Here is a 20294-nt window from a genome sequence, read left to right as displayed (position 1 = left end):
TGTGGCATTGACTAATGAATAATCCAGTAGACCAGTGGAACAGACTAGATAGTCCATAAACAAACATACACACACAGTTACCTGATTTATGTCAAAAACATTGCTGTGATTCATTGGAGGTAATAATAGTCTTTTTAATAAATGATGCTAGGTCAATTGGATATCCATATAGAAACAATTAACTTGACCTTTATTTCATATCCTACTCAAAAATTAATGAGCTAAAGAGATCATAGACTTAAAGTCTATAAGGTAAAATAATAAATCTTTTAGGACAAAACATAGTTGAATATCTGAATGACCCTGGGACAGGCAAAGAATTCTTAAACAGGACACAAAAAAACACTAACCATAAAAGAAAATAATTAATTGTACCTTATCAAAATTAAGAAAGTCTTGGGACGCCTGGGTGGTTTGGCCGTTAGGTGTCTGCCTTTGGCTCAGGGCATGATCCCAGAGTCCCAGGATTGAGATCCACATCGGGCTCCCTGTATCGAAGCCTGCTTCTGTGCCTATGTCTCTGCCTCTCTGTGTGTCTCTTGTGAATAAATAAATAAATTAAATCTTTAAAAAAATTAAAATCTGTTCATTAAAAGAGCACTGAAGAAAGATAAAGAAAAACTTAGAGCAGAAGGAGATATTTGCAGTATATGTATTCAACAAGGAACTTGTATTCAGAACATCTAAAGAAGTCCTACAAAAGAAAAATACTGACCACCTAGTTAAAAAATGGGGAAAATAAATGAACATACACTTGACAAAGAAGATCTCAAAATTGCCAAGATGAATATGCAAAGGTACTGAACATTATTAGCCATGAGAGAATGGTAATTAAAACCTACCAAGTAGCTAAAATTAAATAAGATTGACAATCACAAATGTTCGTGAGGTATGGAGCAACTGGAACTATTGCACATTGCTGTGGGAGTGTAAACTGAAAGAATTATTTGGAAAACTATTGGCATTATCTACTAAAAAATACAAGGCAAATAAGCATTCATGTAAAACACATGTACAAAAATGTTCATAATGGCATTATTTTTAATGCTCCAAAGTCAGAACAAACCAGATGTCTATCAACAATAGTATGGAAAAATTAATTCAATACAGTACTATACAGCAATGAAAAATAATTAACTATTACTACAGTGCAGTAATATGGATGAATCTCATGAGCATGATGTTGAGTGAAAGAAACCAGACATCACAGACTATGTAGTGTATGTAGTATATGATTTATTTCATTAATATGAGGTTCAAAATTAGGTAAAGTGAATCAATGGTGATAGAGGTCAGAACGTATAGAATAGTGATTTGATTTTTGAGGAGATATTGATGGAGTGGAACACAAAGGAGTTTACTGGAATGATGAAAATGTTCTATTGAACCAGGTAGTCGTTAGATATGTAGTATAAACATATTTTAAAGCATATTTTAAAGCTGTACTTTAATGTACTTTAATATAAGCTATACCTTAATAAAACAATAACAAAAACACAAAATAACTAGTCTGAGGAGAGAAAGAAAAGAATAGAGGCATAGAGCATAAATGAAAGAAAGCACAGACTAAAATGAATTTTAGTGGTATAATTATTTAGAAGCATTTTAAGAAGAAAAAGACCATTGTACTGATGGTGTCTTGTTTGTTTACATCTTCAGCTTTCTGATTTCTTCAGTATTTCAAGCATATGTCTTCCAGCCCTAAATATCAAGAGACCCCTTCTATGCAAAAATATAAAAAATTACTTTCTCCCTTTCGAAGAAATGTATAATTAGCATTTGGAAGCTAGTTTGGGGAACTTGGGCTAAAAGCAGCAGAAGTTCACTGGAGAGTCATCTAGGATTTTTTAGTTCTAATGATAAAACACCAAAGAATCTTTTTTGTTTTTAAGATTTATTTATTAAAAAAAAAAGATTTTATTTATTTATTCATGAGAGACACACACACAGAGAGAGAGAGAGAGAGAGAGGCAGAGACACAGGCAGAGGGAGAAGCAGGTTCCACGCAGGGAGCCCGATGTGGGACTCGATCCCGGGTCCCCAGGATCACACCCTGGGCTGCAGGCCAGCACTAAACCGCTGCGCCACCAGGCTGCCCAACACCAAAGAATCTTTTAGCAGTTTTACTCTTTTCAGATTCACCCCACCACACTTCTCCACTGTTGCTGTACATTTCTTTAAAGCTTTAGTTGCATTAAAATGAATTTTTGAACACTTTAGTAATCACCTAATATTATTAACAGCATTCTTATTGATGATCAGACTAGTAATGGAAATAACAAATCTTTGGATAGCTGACAATTGTCTATGAAAGTGTTAGACTTTAACTTACTTCCAACATTATGTCTAGCATATTGTCATTTGACTCTTAATCCCTATATTAGAATAGTCTAGGTTAGGCTGTGGTACAGAGAGGCACTCAAAATTCCATAATCCCATGGTTTAAACCACCAGAAGTGTTGTTTTGTTTCGTTGTTCTTGTTCACCAGATAGTCCTGGGCAGGTGTCCAGGTTGATGAAATGGCTCTCTTCCAAGAAGTTATTTGAGACCCAGGCTGACAATAGCTTTGCAATCTTTAAAAAATGCTTCCCAGTGTTCCCTAGATGTGGACATCCCAGTTATCCTGAAAGGAAGCAGAGCATGCAGGAACATGTGTAGAAAGGCTTTATGGGTCAAGCCTGAAAATGGTGTATGTTACTTCTGCTCATATTCCATTGGAAAGAATTTTATCTCATGGTCACACTTATTTTCAGGGGAGTTTGGAAAATACAGAAGGGCAAATGGATTTTGTTAGATGGCTAGCAGCCGAGGTCACCATAGCACTTGGTCATCATACTGAAAATTTAATTTTATTTATTTATTTATTTATTTATTTATTTATTTATTTATTTATTTATTTATGATAGTCACAGAGAGAGAGAGGCAGAGACACAGGTGGAGGAAGAAGCAGGCTCCATGCACCGGGAGCCCGATGTGGGACTCGATCCCGGGTCTCCAGGATCGCGCCCTGGGCCAAAGGCAGGCGCCAAACCGCTGCACCACCCAGGGATCCCCATACTGAAAATTTTAAATGTTCTCTATAATGACAAAAGGGATTATCACTGACACAAAACATTAATGGATTGGGTGTATACAAAGAACACAAAACCCACATTTTCCAGAACAGCTGATATAGAGCAAATTGGAACGAGTTTCTTTCCAGCAGGAAGGAGCACAGAAATGTTACAGAAATATGTTGAAACTGTACACAGAAAATGTTTTAAAGATTTAGACTCATGGGAAATCGAAGAAGTTGGAACAGCTTCCTTATTGGCATACAATTACTGTGACAGTGTCTTCTTCTAACAAAAAGACTCACATCAAATGACAGAATGTCCATCTATAAAGGTAGACTATAAACCCAAAGTGCTGGTGTGTATTGCTAGGCACCAGGTTAAAAACTAGCATTTTTAGCTCCTACTGTCAATGTTGAGACGATGAAATAAGATATGGCCCCTGCCAAAAGCATCCTAGAGAATATAATAGAAGACAGTTAATAAAGTAACAGTGACTAGGAGCACCTGAGTGGCTCAGTTGGTTAAGCATCTGACTCTTGATTTCAGCTCAGGTCATGATTTCAAGGGCTGTGAGATCAAGTCCTGTATCTAGCCCTGCATTGGGCTCTGCACTGGGTGTGGAACCTGCTTAAGATTCTCTCTCCCTCTCTCTTTTCCCCTTGTATGCTCTCTCTCACACCCTCTCTAAAACAAATAAAAAAAAATAGAGTAACAATGACGATGCAGTGTGATAAGCGTGAGATAATAGTGTATAACAAAGTGGTGTAAAAGCCCAGAAGAGGAGCATCTGAAGCCAGACTTCAGGGTTGAAGCATGCTTCCTGGAAGAGGTAGCACAAGCTGAGTTTTGAAGGGATGACAAAGAAGGAGAAATATGACATCAGTGAGAATAACAAATGAAAAGGAAGAGGATGCAACCTCTTTATGATTTGGGAGATTGCACTGGGAGAAAAGAATGAAAGAGACTGAGACAGAGAAAGGCCAAAAATGAAAGTGAAGTGGTCCAAGGCCAGATCATGAGGGGAATGTGTGTAAATTAGAGTCTGGATTCAGCCTCAGTGTTCTGGGGAACCAGTGAAGGCATTGTTTATGCTTCAGTATTTTTAGATATTCTTGAACATCTAGATCTCCCACACTTTGGAAGTCAAGAATAGCAAAACAAATCCATAAAGGTGGAGGCCGAACTTTTCCCCCTTTGCTCTAATCATGAACCATCTCAGAGTTAATAAATACAACACTCTAAACAAGATAATTTTCAACCAGTCAGCTTAACTGTTTATCAGTTGATTTGTGTTTGTGAGTTATGATTACTTATAGTGAATGACCATCAGTAAGCATAACAAAAATATACTGTAATATAGAGTACAAACAAGTTTAGCTTGGGCAGCCAAGAGACACAAATTCCCCAGCCTTTCACATGAATAAACATTCAAAAAGAAATAAAAAGGAATAATGGCAAATTTTTAAACCACAATAAAGTAAAAGAAATACCAGTGGAATAAAAGGGCAGTATTGTAGCCTTTTACTATCCTGTAATGTGTGCTTCTCAGATAAGAGAGAAATTGATAAAGCGGGTGCCCTGGGCTCAGTCTTGTGACCCAAGTTAATACTTCCACTAATGACCTGAAAGAGGAAACAAAACCAGTCAGTTACATTTTCTGATGACAACATTGCTTTCTTAAGTTAAAAACAGAAAGCAGAAAAAGAAATTTGCCAACTGAGCTAACATTGAAGAATGTTGGGACATTGTGATAGCTAAATTAATCTGGAATGTATCTGCATATTACAAACTATATGGTTGTGATTAACTTTAACTTTCAAGGACTTGAAAACAGATGACCTTTTATGCCTTAATCCTACATCAGTAAATATATTACATAGTAAAGGTTTGAATTTTAAAACAAGAAGCCAGGATCATAAACTTTTAACATATTGGAATGTTTTAATGTAATGAGTGACAGGTAACAAAGGGAAAGAGTAGTAGACTAAGTGCTGACACCTCCATTTTGGTAATAGACAGTTGCTCTCAGGTTTGAGATTTGCTACAATTGGGAAAGCAAAATGATTCAGTGAAATGAACATGGACTTTCACATCCTGCCCTCCCCTGCTTGTCAGGTCGGCTTGGGCAAGTTACCTAATGGTTCTAAAACCCAGTTCCCTTCTCTGTGAAAGAGAAGCAAAATTATGGTGTAGGAGTATTGTGAAAATCAAATAAGAGTCCATGCATATATGTATTTCACCTACTTAGTAAGTGGTGAGGTACTGGTGAGGAAGGATAGTGTCTGGGAAAGTCTAACAGTAATTCAGCCAACAGAGCGCATGCTGCACTTTCTTAAAGAGCACTGTTACATAGTAGAAAAGCAGGGCCTGATTTGTCACTCATTCTGGTATCCTCTCTTCATTTACTGTTGTGCGTACGTGCTACATGGAGGCATACAGTCAAAGCCTCATGAAATAAACAGTGTGTGGCTTTCACTCTCATGAAACCTAGTAGTGCAGGGCATACCTGGGTGCAGGTAGCACATACACAGTCCTGTGTCATAAGGATGTTTGCAAAGTGATCTACAGCAGACAGGAAAACTAACTTAGCTGAGGAGCCTTACAGGAAAGGATTCTCGAGAGAAGAAAACCTATAAGGAGAAACTTAAAAGGTTGAGTAAGAGATACCAGGTGGACCACAAGGGGAGGGCTTTCCAGACAAACGAATTGTGCAGAAGTGTGGCAGGATTTTTGGCATGGTGTTGCTGGAGAAGGAAAACCCAACTTGCCTGGAGCACATGGTGCCTGGGAGGTGATGTGGAATGGGCCAGAGGCAGGCTGCAGGGTATGGGTGCATAGTTTTATGTGTTACCCAAGAGGAGATCCCATTCAACCCATGCTGGGTGCCGGCCATTGTACTTACCAGCTGGTCAGTTTTAGGCAATTGCTTTGTACCTCCGTTTTCTCTACCAAAGAGGATAATGTCACCCACCTTGAAGAACCGCAGTTTGCAACAGTTGTAAAACACTGCCCTCCATGAGTATGCACTTTTCTCTTTCTCCTCACTCAGTCTGGAACTCACGATCAAGTGTAATAAACAAAGAAGAGTTAAAATTCTCTTACCTGGAAACTCAAAAGAGAGGGGACTGTGTTATGTGCCCTCACTTCCCCTGAATCATCATTGAGAGAATTATTTGATAAAAGTATTCAGCAACTGCAATAGTTTATACATTCCTAGAAAATTACCCTGACACTTTCTTTGGTGTGTTCCACTTTTCTAGTTGACTTGCACTCAGGATCAGAACATGTTATATACCTGAACTTGTAAAGCGCAGAGTAGGGAAGAAATTTGGAGTTATTTCCATTAGTATCTGAAAAATGAGCATTTGAATGAAGGTTGCATGCCATGCATGTGTAAATGAATTGAGATTATGTCAGCTGCATGTGTGCCTTGTCCTGATTACATAGATGGATCCAAACCTCTTGTCTTGAATAAACAGTTTTCATTCATCTAAAGGGAATGCTAGCTGAAAGATTCAATTCAGTCTATACATTCAGCAGGGATGTAGCTGAAAAACCTCAGAATTATGATTGTGTATTATTGCTGAATTGTTAAAGTTCAAAATGTGTGTTTAGAAGGAAATGATGTAAAATGACACACATATTTCTTGTTTTTGGCAAAACATTGGTAAGTAACCATCAGAGCCACAGCATTAAACAAATATAGAGCCTTCTCTCTTTTTCCTTTCCTTTTTGTTCTTTGTTTCTCTGTTTGATTGCCATTTCCCTCTCTCTCTCAAATCAACCTACTCCCCACCCTCCTTGAATTAGGTTGAAAATCACCTTGGACAACCCACTCCATTCCCCTCCTTTCCTTACCACACCCCACCCATATTTTCTAGTCTCTCATTCCTGCCCTAATGGGTTCATTAACTGTGGTGCTGAGTCTGGCAAGACCAGGAGTTGATCCCTTCTCCCTTTTGTCTTCCAGACTATGGAAGTGCTTTTTCCAATGCCTTGTTTAACTTCCTTGTCCCTCTACTTCCATGTATCAGTTGAACATGCCTCTTTCTCTAAACTTGTTCTAAAATCTCTCTCTCTCTCTCTCTCTCTGTCTTCCTCTCTTCCTTTCCCCCCCTTCCCCTGCTCTTATTCTTCAGTATTTTTCTCCTGGTATTTAGAGGCAATTCTCTGAAGTGTAATGTTAGAATGATGCTGCTAAGTATGAAAGTGTTTGTTTCCTGCACTATAGAGTATAAGTTTTGTGGAGTTTGTTGTTGTTGTTTTGTTGGTTTTTTTTTTTGTTTTCTTGCTGTCTTGAGGGAAAATTCCAAACTACAGTGTATACGTGTCTGTGTGTGTGTTTGTGTGTGTGTAGTGGGATAGTAGGAATGTGTAAACTTTATAAGTACATCTAAATATCATTCAATTCTAGTGGACTAGATTCATTACAAATGCATAAAGAAAAATGTGCATAAAATGAGTTTTCTATAGAAACATATGATTAAAACTATTCATACTATCATATGTTGATTTCTAAAATATAGAACTTTCAAAATCACCCACTAGCTAGTTAAGAATATCATTTTGTCTATTTGTTACTAAACTTATATTCGAATAGGGCATATGAAACAGATGTGAAAAATGTACCACTCAAGACAATGATTTTAATTCTTTGAACAAGCCAAGCACACTGCAGCCTCAGGGCTTTGACACTCACCATTCTTTATGCTCAGAGTGCTCTTTTCCCTGATATCTGCATGATTTGCTTTCCCTAGGTTTCTGCTCCAAGATCACCTTCTCAGAACTTTTACCAGACCATTCCACTTTAAACAGAATCCTCTACCACTCCTCCCAGACCCTGCAAATATCTTTCCTATGGTGCTTTATTTTCACCATCTAACAAACATAGGTTTACTTTAGTTGCTTATCATTCCATTTCACCCACTAGAATGTAACCATCATGAAAACAGAAATGCTGATTTATTTGCTGTTTCTCTGCAGCACCTAGAACTATAGATGCTCAATAATATTTCTTGGGAGGAAAGAAGGAATTTGAGAAGCAAGAATGGTGCCAAGAGAGCTAAAACTTGAAATGCTTTGAAGTTTATGAAATATTCTAGTAATAACAATATTGGTGTGTGTGGAGATAGGCCCACTATTGGGAATTCATGGTTCAATATATTACACATTCCTTCATTGTTGATAAATTTGAATGGATCAACAATGAGTAACTTTCCCTCATCAACTATCAGGTCATCCTGCTATAGTACAGTTGGACAGGAATGGCAGTATAAATGTTTGGTCCTTTGTCAAAATATTGAGGTGGTTTATTTGTTTTTTTATAGGCACCCAATGAGGTCTTGTGATTTTCAGTTAGTTTGTTCATTTCCTTGTGGTTTTTTTTTTTTTTTAGATTTTATTTATTTATGCATGAGAGACACATACACACAGAGAGGTGCAGAGATACAGGCAGAAAGAGAAACAGGCTTCATGCAGGGAGCCTGACGTGGGACTCGATCCCAGGTCTCTGGGATCACGCCCTGGGCCAAAGGCGGAGCTAAACCACTGAGCCTCGGGGGCTGCCCATTTTTCCTTGTTTTTATGTATCATTATGAGCTCATAGATTTGAATATGTTTGATGTGTTCTCGTTGCCAGTATTTATTGGTGCTTAAATTGTCTTAATTTTGGCTTAAAAGTGAGGGCCTCTTCAGGTTGACCCTTGGATCCTTTTGACATGATCCTGGTAGTGGTCTAACGTACTTCCTTGTACTACAAAATATCTCAGGATCATCGTATATATTTCCTGCCCTAGCCCTAGAATCAACCATTTTGACAAGGATCCCTGGTTATTTTAAGAGAGACATGGTAGTTAGAGAACATAGTAATGGGTATTAGGGCTGCTCATTACTCCTAAGTTGGCTATTATTTTTAGACTTTTACTGTGGACAGAACTAGAAAATATATTTTTGGATAATTTAATTTAATCTTAATAATGAAAGTAAAGCAAGCAGAACTATTAAACTTCTATTGTACTTTCATTGCCATTAAGGGAAGTGGTATTAAAACTGCAAAGGAGGGATGCCTGGGTGGCTCAGCATTTGACCATCTCAAATGGTCAGGGCACAATCCTGGAGTTCTCTGAAGTATAATGTTAGAATGATGCTGCTAAGTATGAAAGGGCATGATCCTGGAGTTCCTGGATCATGGAGGCATGATCCTGGAGTTCCAGGATCAAGTCTCACATCAGGCTTTCTGCATGGAGCCTGCTTCTCCCTCACCTGTGTCTCTGCCTCTCTCTCTATGTCTTTCATAAATAAATAAAATTTTAAAAAAAAATAGAAAGGATAAGGACACCTGGGTGGTGGCTCAGTGGTTGAGCATCTGCCTTCAGCTCAGGGCATGATCCTAGGGTCCCTATGGGGAGTCTGCTTCTCCCTCTGCCTGTATCTCTGCCTCTCTCTCCCTCTGTGTCTCTCATGAATAAATAAATAAGATCTTTAAAAAAAATAAAACTGGAAAGGATATAAAGTTACTCTTAAGGAAAACTTGAAACTCAGTCTATAAAAGTGGCTAACATGTGTTAAATGTATTTAAATACGCTTACATGGATTATGTCACAGAAAGAACTCAAGTATCCAAGTGCAGAAAGACTGCTAGTAAGCTTTGAGAAATCAGGGATTCCAGAAATTACATGATAAGAACTGTCCTATTTTTTATAAGAGAATACTAAAAACTCTAAAATTCAATATAGTAAATTTCACACTGATTCTTCATCAAGTTTAAATCTGATTACAATATAAATGGTTTTAAGGACTTAGGAAAAAATTGGGATTATTTTGAAGGTGAATGGATTCACTTTAACACCAGACTAACCCCGTTTTCTGTATTACAATTTATTTATAATATTTTGTAAGTCTTCTATCATTCTCTATAGATAAAATGGATAAAAATGAGTTAGAGATTGGATTTAAAAAGAAACAAGACTAAGCTAGGTCTAGTCTCAGGACCCACTTAAATATAAGATACAGATAGGTTAAGAGTAAAAAGATTTTTTTTTTAAGAGTAAAAAGATATATTAATATGTCACCTATAAATCCAATCAAAAGAAGTCTGAAGTGGCTCTATTAATTTAGACAAAATATATTTCAGAAAGAAGACTTACCAGAAATTAATTTTGACTAAATATGGTAATCCAAGAAATGGAGATCAATTAAAATCAGTAAATGTAATCTGCCCCATGAAAAGATCAAAATCAAGATTTATGATCATCTCAGTGGAATCAGAAAAAACATTTGATAAAATCCAATATTCATTTCTGATAAAAATATTCAACAAATTAGGAATAGAAGAGAACATCTTCAATCTGATAATGGGCATATATAAAAAATGTGCAGTTAATATCATACTTAATTATGAAAGACTAAACACTTCCACCACCCCCAGTCTCAAGATCAGGAGCAAGGCAAGTATGGTTGCTCACACCAGCTTATTTTTTTTTTAAATATTTTATTTATTTATTCATGACAGACACACAGAGAGAGAGAGAGAGAGAGAGAGAGAGAGGCAGAGACACAGGCAGAGGGAGAAGCAGGCTCCATGCAGGGAGCCCGACATGGGACTCAATCTCGGGTCTCCAGGATCACACCCTGGGCCGAAGGCGATGCTAAACAGCTAAGCCACCTGGGCTGCCCTCACACCAGCTTCTATTCAGCATTATCATAACAAGTACAATAAGGCAAGAAAAATAAATAAAGACATATAAATTGGAAAGAAAGAAAGGAAGGTGTCTATAATCTTAGATAATATGACATATGTACATGGATCCATAACTCAATCCATCTATCTATTTAGAAAGGAAATTCTAAGGAATTTCCCAAAAAAGCTTTTAAAACAAATGAATTGAATTTAACAAGATCACAGGATATGAGATCATGTTATAAAAATTAATCATATTTCTAGTATGAGGAACTGGAACTTGAAATTTATATTTTTGTGGCATCAAAAAATATGAAATACTTTGCCATAAATTTAATAAAATGTGCAAGGCCTGCATACGAACATCAACCAAACAAAATACTAGAAGAATTTAAAAGACCCAATAAATGGAAAGATATACCATGTTCCTCCATCTGAAGATATTTGTTAAGATGTCAATCCCAAGTAAATCTGTAGCTTCAGTATAATCCTTATCAATATCATGAAGTGTTTTTTGAATAAATGGAGAAGCTGTCCCAAAAATATGTACAGAAATAGGAAGAAGTTGGAATAACCAAAACAAAAAGAAAAAAAAGTGATAGGATTTAATGACGTAAAGACTCATTATAAAGCTATGGTAATCAAGACATTGTGGTATTGTTAAAAGGGTTGACATATAGATCAAAATAATACAACGGAAATCCTAGAAGTAGATCCACACTTATAATGGCTTATTGATTTTTGCCAAAAATGTGCAATTGGATAATTTTTGAACAAATAGTACTGGAACAACTGGATTCTACTTCTGGGGAAAACAAAATAAATCAACACCCCTCAATCACATCATCCACAGAAATTAACTTGAAATGGATCATAGATCTAAATGTGATAACTAAGAATATAAAATTTCCAGAAAAAACACAGGAAAAATATAATTATGATGTTAGGTTAGGAAATGGTTTGGTGTAAGACACAAGAACCAGAAAGTATAAAAACAAAAAACTTGGTAAATTAGATATAATCAAAATTAAAAACTTTTGTCTTCAAAAGGGTTTATTAAGCAAATGAAAGGCTTATTGTAGGAATCATTTCATAATGTATAAAAAAATTGAATCACTCTGATGTATACCTCAAAGTAGGATATATCTATTACACTTCAATAAAAACAATAATTTTTTTTAAAACTTGAGAAGACCAAAAAAAAAGAAAAAGAAAGAAAATGAAAAGCAAGTTTAAAGATTTGAAGAAAATATTTTCAAGCTTATGTCTGATAATGGATTTATATTTAGATCATATAAAGAATTCATAACTCAGTAATAATTAGACAAACTTAATTTTTAAAAATAGGCAAAAGATTTGAATAAGCACATTACTAAAGATATGTGAGTGGCAAATAAGACATAAAAAGAATTTCAGCATCTTTAGTCATTAGAGAAATGCAAATTAAAATCATAATGACTGTGACTACACATCCATTAGAATGGCTAGAACTTAAAAGACTGAAAATACCAAGTGTTAATGAGGATATGGAACAAATGGAACTTGGATTCATTGTTGGCAGGAATGCAAAATGATATAGTTACTTTGGAAAACAGTTTGGCAATTTTTTTATAAAATTAAATTCACAGTTACTAAAAGACCTAACTCCTAGATATTTGCCGAAGAGAAATGAAAAACATGTCCATAACAAAAACTTGTGCTCAAATGTTTATGGCAATTTTATTCAAAATAGCCAAACCCAAGTGAATATACAAATTACACTGTATCCACGCAATTAAATACTACTTAGAAATAAGAAAGAACACATTGCTAATATATGCAACAACACTGATCTCAAAGGGATTATGCTGAGTGAAAGAATCCAGCCACAAAAAGACTAGACTACGTTTTATTATTCCATTGATATGAAACTCTAGTTCAGAGTTCAAAAATCCTTTAAAAGGGACTCTGATTAAGCCAGCTTGAATCAGATGCCTTTCCCTGAATCAGGCAACCATGAGGTGTTATGATTAACTCAACTTGGGTTAGCTGGCCATCCCTGGGCCAGTCAGTGGAGTAGAGAAATGCCCTATAAAAGGATATACCAGCCTCCATTTTAACCACATGATTAGAATAAAGAGAAGGAAGATTTTTCAAAACGGGGTAAGGATTTTGTTGAGGAAAGATCAAAAAACAGATTGCTCCTAAGTCAACAGTTGGCTACCTAGACACATGCATGGTGCACACAGTCACTTACATACTTCCATGCGTAATACAATGTCAGAATTGCTCTTCCCACCAATGGCTAAGTATATGATGTGATCAAGTAATGCAGTAAAGTGATTCAGGAAGGTGTTTGGTTATCTAATCCTCAAGAGGTCTTGGTTCATCGGCCAGCTAAAAAGGTCTTCTTTTAATGAAGCCAAATATCTGAACTTTTGTTCTCCAAGTAACATCAGATGGGCTAGATTTTCTCTACTGGCATTCTTTGAAAGCCAAAAGAAATAATTGGTATATTCTCTGATCTTAACATTTTTCCCTGGATGTAGGATTGCTGCCTCAGAGGAAAATAGGATGAACAAATCAGTTTTAATGAGGGAGGAGTATTGAGAGTTGGTTGGGCAAGAAACCAAGAATTCTGATGTGGTGTGAGGTATCTGTGAGAAGTTGATACGTGTAGAATATCCACATCTGAAAGGCAAGTTAGACAATGATACTGAATTTGGAGCAGTTAGATCCATAGGAGTCATCCTTCATACCCCCAACATCTAATCCCTCACTAGGTACTGCTTGTTTTACTCCTAAAACAAGTACATATCTCTGGAATCAGAGCACTTTTTTTTTCCCATATCTGTATCATTACCCAAGTCTAAAGCCAACCATCATCTCTCCCCTTGACTCTAGATCCATCCTCATCTACACGTATCTCCTTCATCCAGTTCATCCCCACACTATAATGAGTGGACTTTTATTTTTTTAAAGATTTTATTTATTTATTCATGAGAGACACAGAGAGAGAGAGAGAGAGAGAGAGAGAGAGAGAGAGAGGGCAGAGACACAGGCAGAGGGAGAAGCAGGCTCAACGCAAGGAGCCCGATGCGGGACTCAATCCCGGGTCTCCAGGATCACACCCCAGGCTGCAGGCGGTGCCAAACTGCTGCGCCACTGGGGCTGCCCATGAGTGGACTTTTCAAACTGAAAGTAAAATTCTGTCTCTCCCATGCTTAAGGACCTCCAATGTTTTTCTGTAGCTTCTAGGATAAAAACTAAAATCCTAAGCATCTGCCTCAAAGGACTGTGCTCTAGGATGTGCCTCAACCCACCCTCTTGCCTGATCTCCAGCCACTCTTCTGCTTGCTTCAGCAATCCAGCCACACTGGCTTTCAGGGACCTGTCTCATTATTGCTCTCCATCCCACAGCCTTAGCATATACTCTTCTCTCTGCTGGAGTATTCTTTCTTGCATAGTTCATCATGTTCAGTCCTTTTTTTTAAATATTTTATTTATCTATTCATGAGAGATACAGAGAGAGAGAGGCAGAGACACAGGCAGAGGAGAAACAGGCTCCATGCAGGGAGCCCGACGTGGGACTCCATCCTGGGTCTCCAGGACCACACCCGGGGCTGAAGGCGGCGGCGCTAAACCGCTGAGCCACTGGGGCTACCATGTTCAGTCCTTCTAAATAGAATTTGAGCACCGCTTTCTTGGAGAATATTCTCTTGGTCAGATTCCTTGGTAAATCATTCTTATGGGGCAGTGTGGCTTTCCTTCATTTACTTTGCTTTTATGCCCTCACTGATATGAAAATGCCCATTGGACTGTCACCTCCACGAGTGTAGACACTATCTCTGTTTTATTCACTACTAACAGCATGTAGAAGATACTCAGTGAATATTTGCTAAATGAGTGGATGGATGATGGTGAGAGAGCCATTTCGTGGAAGAAAATGTAAAAGTAAGAGTAGGATTGTAGTTTTGCTTTATTTTGTTTTTAAAGGAAAGAAAACACTTAGAAAAAAGTTTAAAACCACTCTCAAATTATTTGGTTGTGGGGTAATATGAAGACCTTTCCCACTGGATGGGAAAGTCAGACTGAAATAAGAGGATAAATAGCTTTGACTTCACCCTATGTAGTTCAAGTTGGGGCTAAGAGGTAGAATTTCAGGTTAGGAGAACTAAGTTAAAAGAAATGCCCTGTAGTTTTGGCACTAAAGACATTGCTCTCTTCTCTGGTAAATTGAATTTCTGCTGCCTGGGAAAGGCAGGACTCACACTAAAGGGAGTTTAATATGCGCGATCATTTCCTAGAGCTTAGAGAATAAGAGGAGAAAGGTGGGGCAACAGAAATAAAACTAAGAAATAAACAAAGGGTACATTTATTTGACTGAAGATATTTTTAAAGAACCTTGAAAACCACAGGAGCTCCTCAAGATGTTTATGTAATTGAATATAATTTATCTGGAATTGAAAGGAATAATAATCAAAACATTTTTCACTTAACTGCATCTGGAGGTATTTGAAATTGGACTCTTGATGGTGGCCTGTGCTTGAATGTGTCCTCAGTGCTTTGTCCTCGGGCTGCATACTGGAAATGTGTTTTAAAGAGTAGACATGGAGCACAAAATATTAAATGAAATTTACCATATTCAAAATGCCCAACAGTGTAACATCCTCCTTGTTTGGCAGGGAAAAGACTCAACATTTGGAAACTCAGCAGTGCATTAAGTATTTTAATAATCATTGTTGACACACAAAGCATATGGCCTTTCAGAACTTACTGGGTCAAGTGTTGAAGTCTTCTAGGTTTCTAAAATTACTTTATAAAATTTAAACAAAATAAATTAAGGCACATTTCAGAGTATATTAATTCATGAACTTTGTGTTATAAGCAACTGAAAAAAGTTTTCTTTTAGGATAAAAGAACGTCTAGGGGATCCCTGGGTGGCTCAGCATTTTAGCACTGCCTTCAGCCCAGGGCGTGATTCTGGAGTCCCAGGATCGATTCCTACATCAGGCTCCCTGCATGAAGCCTGCTTCTCCCTCTGCCTATGTCTCTACCTCTCTCTCTCTCTCTCTCTCTCTCTCTCTGTATCTCTTGTGAATAAATAAATCTTAAAAAAAAAAATCTACACAAAGGAAAGAACAAAATCCATAGCCCCACAAAAAAATTAATTTGCATTTAATTAGATCTAGAACCCCCCATTAGCAGGCCAGTCTTGTATTTACCTTGTATTTACTATTTACTCCTATTCATCCTTTAAGATCCACTTCAGATATCCTTCCCCCATCTCAGAAGCCTTTATTCCCTGCCTGCTTATCATTTATATCAGTTATCTGTGGCCACAATATTGCTGTGAAATAAGCAACTCTAACATTCAGTGTCTTAAGACAATAAGCATTTCTTATTGCTCACAGGTCTGTGGGTTAGCAGGACAATTCTGGTCTCTTTTAGGCTCACTCATGAGAATGTGGTCAGCTATAGGGTAGGGAGGGCTTCTCCTGATCTTGGGTGCCCCCCCCCCCATATGTCTGTGGGTCAGCCGGGCAAAGGCTGATCTGTTGGGACAACTGGGCTCTCCTCCTTGTGTCTCGCATGTACAAGACTGTCACACCCCTCCAGCTGGCCAGCCCAGGCATGTTCTCAGGTTAGCCTGAGAAGCAAGAAAATGGAAACATGCTAGCATTTTTTTTTTCAAGCTTCCAGTTTCATCACATTTGTTGACATCTCACTGGTCAAAGCAAGTCACATGCCAAGCCCGATTCAGAGTAGGAGGAGCCTTCAAAGTTAAAGGTCAAAGGGTGGGACACTGGGAGGCCAGTATTTGGGGCTTTAATGACATCAATCTATCCTCCCACCCTACCCCACCCCCAGCATTAATCATTCTCTTATCTGTACTACCTCTCTTCTACATTCTTAGTTGTATTAGAATGTAGTTGCTAATTTGTCTTCTCTAAAAAACTAGAGGGTCCTTATGCTTAAGTGCATTCATTCATAAGTATATACTGACCCACTGCTACAAATTTCATTCCTTTATAAATGCCCCAGTGCCTAGCACTAGTCCTGACACATAATAGGCAGTCACCAAATATGTGTTTAATGAGTACATATGTGAAAGCTCATACCCATATTAAGAGTGGAGACAGTGCCTCTCAGGATCCCAGTTGAGGAAGTCTTCCTGGCCTGAGCAACTGGTGAACTGGTGGGGGGCTGGCAGTGAGGATTTCAGATGCTTTGAAACATCTTCCTCCTCACATTCTCCCATTCATTGCCCCTGGAACTTGGCTTTTCTTTTTTGTTTCCTTATTCCTCTCAAAGGAAGACAGAAAATCACTACTTTTAACTAATTATAAATTCACTTTATAGTCTGTGCTCCCATGCATCTTTGCCTAGAGTTTTTGCGCTCTATAGTGGAAATGATGAAACTCCAGGATTTATTTAAGCTCATAGCGTGGTCAATTTGAGAGGACCTAGATAGGCTTCTATTATTTGGTTTCCCCAGACCTGTAAACCAAAAATACAGAAAAATTCATAGGAAGTGTTTTCTATAGCTACAGACATAAGACCCTATTAATATAGGATATTACTTCAAACAAAATGGTGTTAAATGCATTGCCTCTTTGTTTTCCAATTCCATAGAATCTACAGGAAAAACTTGGGTTTCTGGGTAGAATCATAATTTTGAGCTTCTGGATGTTCCAGTGACTAGTGTAAGTTGCTTGAGAGGCAGAAAAGTATGGCTTTGGAGTCAGGCAGGCTAATTTAGAATGGCAGCCTTGCTCATTAGTTACTTCTCCAGATAAATCCTCTTACCCTCAGCAAAGAGGGTAATAACAGAGGCTAAAAGAGAATGAGTGGCATGTGCTGAGTGAATTGAATTAATTGTTCAGATGTATCAATAGTATCAATTGTGAATTGTATCTATTGTTAAATCACTTCAGTTGTCAAATTGTAATAAATGGTAGCAATTGTATCGATTATTGTTGTTATTATATAATGCCCTATAATCTTATAAACTGTGAATATAAGTAATATTATCCGTGGTAAAGCTTAATGTTTTATATCAAATAGTCTTCATGCTTGTATTTATTAAAAAAGTAAGACCATCATTTCTAAAACAATATTAAAGGTTATACTTTAAAATGGTACTTAGGTACTTTACCTTTTGAAATGGCTTAGAAAATTTCTTTATTCAGTCACCAAATATGTTTTCGGCACCTGCTTTGTACTAGGTCACCAGGTGCTGGTCATGCAGTGGTGATCAAGGTAGACTTGCCTCCTGGTATCCTGTGATGGAAGAACTAGCACTAATGAGTCAGCATTACTCCCAGATTGCAGTTACCTACCTGGTAACTACAACTGTGTGAATTATCTGAGATTAAGTGATATTTGGCTTTCCCTGGTTAAAATACAGTGTGGTGATACTTAAGATTGGAAGAAGGAGAAATTTTGACTTCACCCATTTTAAAGTAGCTGTATTATTTTTAAAACCTTCTATTTGGGACACCCGGGTAGCTTAGTGGCTGAGTGTCTGCCTTTGGCTCAAGTCATGATCCTGGGGTCCTGGGATTGAGTCCTGTATCGGGCTCCCCATAGGGAGCCTGCTTCTCTCTCTGCCTATGTCTCTGCCTCTCTCTATGTGTCTCTCATGAAAAGAATCTTTTTAAACAAACAATTTTTTAAAGATTTATTTTAAAGAGAGAGAGTGAGCACATGTATACATACAAGCATGTATATATGTATGAGGGAGGAGCAGATAGGGAGAGGGACAAGCAGGGTGCCCTGAGTGTGGAGCCCAATGGGAGGCTTAATGACCCTGAGATCATGACCTGAGCTGAAATCAAGTCAGAGGCTTAACTAACTGAGCCACTCAGACACCCCTTAAACCTTCGATTTTATTAGTAAATAATGTATAGAATTGACATTTCTGAATCTTTTCCTGACTTACTCCATTTTGAACTACTATATGGCTGAGGGATAGAGGGAGAATTGCTTATGTAAATACTCAGTAATAAAAAGTCGAAAGTTTATCAGTTTTTTTGGCTGTGTCACAATTCTCTTATGTGGTATCTTAGGTTGGATCTTGGAACAGAAAAACAACATCAAGGGAAAAGCTAGTCAAATCTGAATAACGTCTGTTGGTTTAGCTAATAGGATTGTGTCAGTGTTGATTTCTTATTTTTCACAAATGTACTGTGTTACGTAAGGTACTAACATTAGAGAAGCTGAGCGAAGAATATACAGGGAGGTCAGCATCAAAGAACTATAGGGAAACAACAACAGGGCGAAGGTTATTCCCTTGCCGCCAGGCATGTTTCAAGACTTCTCCCCCTGCGGTCATGTTGTGAATGCTTTGAAAGGAGAGGAATTTTAACTTTTGACTGACAAAAATAGGATGGTAAATCTGTATAAAATCATAATCATATGCAGTGCTGTGTTGAAGTCCTTTGGAGGTAGAGAATGGATGGCATAGGATATTCTCGCTTGCTTGGAATTTCAAAGGTGTTTTCTTGTATGAAAGAGATAAACCCACTAATGGGTCTTCTCTCACTGGCAAATTTAGGAGTCCGAGTGGCTCAAAGGTTCCCTTTTACTTTCATAGGTACAAACCCAAGTACGCCTTGCCAAAAAAAGCTTTGACAAATTGAAGATGGATGTGTGTCAAAAAGTGGATCTTCTTGGAGCAAGCCGATGCAATCTGTTGTCTCATATGCTAGCAACATACCAGGTAACAAAGTGATGTTGGTTACATTGAACCAAGAACGTTATGAGAGGGGACAGGAGACAGTTTTTGAGCTAAAAATATGGTTTTGGCATTATGAAGTTCTGAATGTCTTGCTCACAATTTACTTTCCACACCTCTCCTTTCTAGTACAGTTTACTCAAACTGAATATTAGCTATTTCCTGTACTCACATTGTGATCTCTCACTTTCCTGCATTTACTTAGATGGTTTCACCTGCCTGAGTGCCTTTCCCCTCCATTTGTACCTTTCCATATTCTTCTCTGTTTGATGTACCAGTCTGAGCGTCACATCCTTCAGAAAGCCTCCTCTGATTCAGCTTTGTAGCCTGTACTTCCCATGGCACAGTACTTACTCATCAGATTGCCATGATTCAGTGAACTATTAATTTTTGTCTCCTAGCCTCTGAGTTGTTTTAGGATAGTACTCATATCTAACAAGAGTGCTACTAGGCACCAGTGGAGTGTGGAAGGCCAAATTCTGGGTGTTATAGAGAATATAAAAATAAGAACAAATTTCCTGTCCTAAAGGAACTTAAAGTTTCAGAAAAAAGTCAGAGATAGTCCACACAGTCTGACTATATTTTCTGTACTTCAAGGAGAAAACTGAGTGTGCTAAGTGAAATAAGTTCTACAAAATCCAGTGAGGGTTTGAAGAAGTGGTGAATCAGTGGTGATATGACAAAAGTAGATTGGTAATGATCCCTAAATTTTGGGATATGGATCCCATGGGACAAGTACAGAGAATAGAGAGGAGTGTCCAAGTGGTAGAGCATTGTTAGCCTTTGCAGGCAGTATTTGAGGTAATGGGGGGGGGAGGCATTTAGTGTGGCTGAAATAGA

The 20294-nt window shown here is 37.7% G+C and overlaps 1 protein-coding gene across 16 annotated transcripts in view; it reads left to right on the top strand.

Moving 5' to 3' along the window:
• The window catches only part of ICA1 (islet cell autoantigen 1), a 141800-nt gene that overhangs the window by 81672 nt on the left and 39834 nt on the right, over positions 1-20294 (top strand). For all 16 annotated transcript variants that reach the window (XM_041727641.1, XM_041727648.1, XM_041727645.1 and 13 more), the window contains one exon: positions 19314-19439. In XM_041727641.1, coding sequence (XP_041583575.1) covers positions 19314-19439 — 126 coding nt within the window. The remainder of the gene's footprint in view (positions 1-19313; positions 19440-20294) is intronic.

The sequence above is a fragment of the Vulpes lagopus genome, chromosome 13 (assembly GCF_018345385.1).
Source record: "Vulpes lagopus strain Blue_001 chromosome 13, ASM1834538v1, whole genome shotgun sequence".
Lineage (NCBI taxonomy): Eukaryota > Metazoa > Chordata > Mammalia > Carnivora > Canidae > Vulpes > Vulpes lagopus.
Note: the sequence above shows the minus strand (reverse complement) of the source record. Positions and strands in the feature narration are given on the sequence as shown.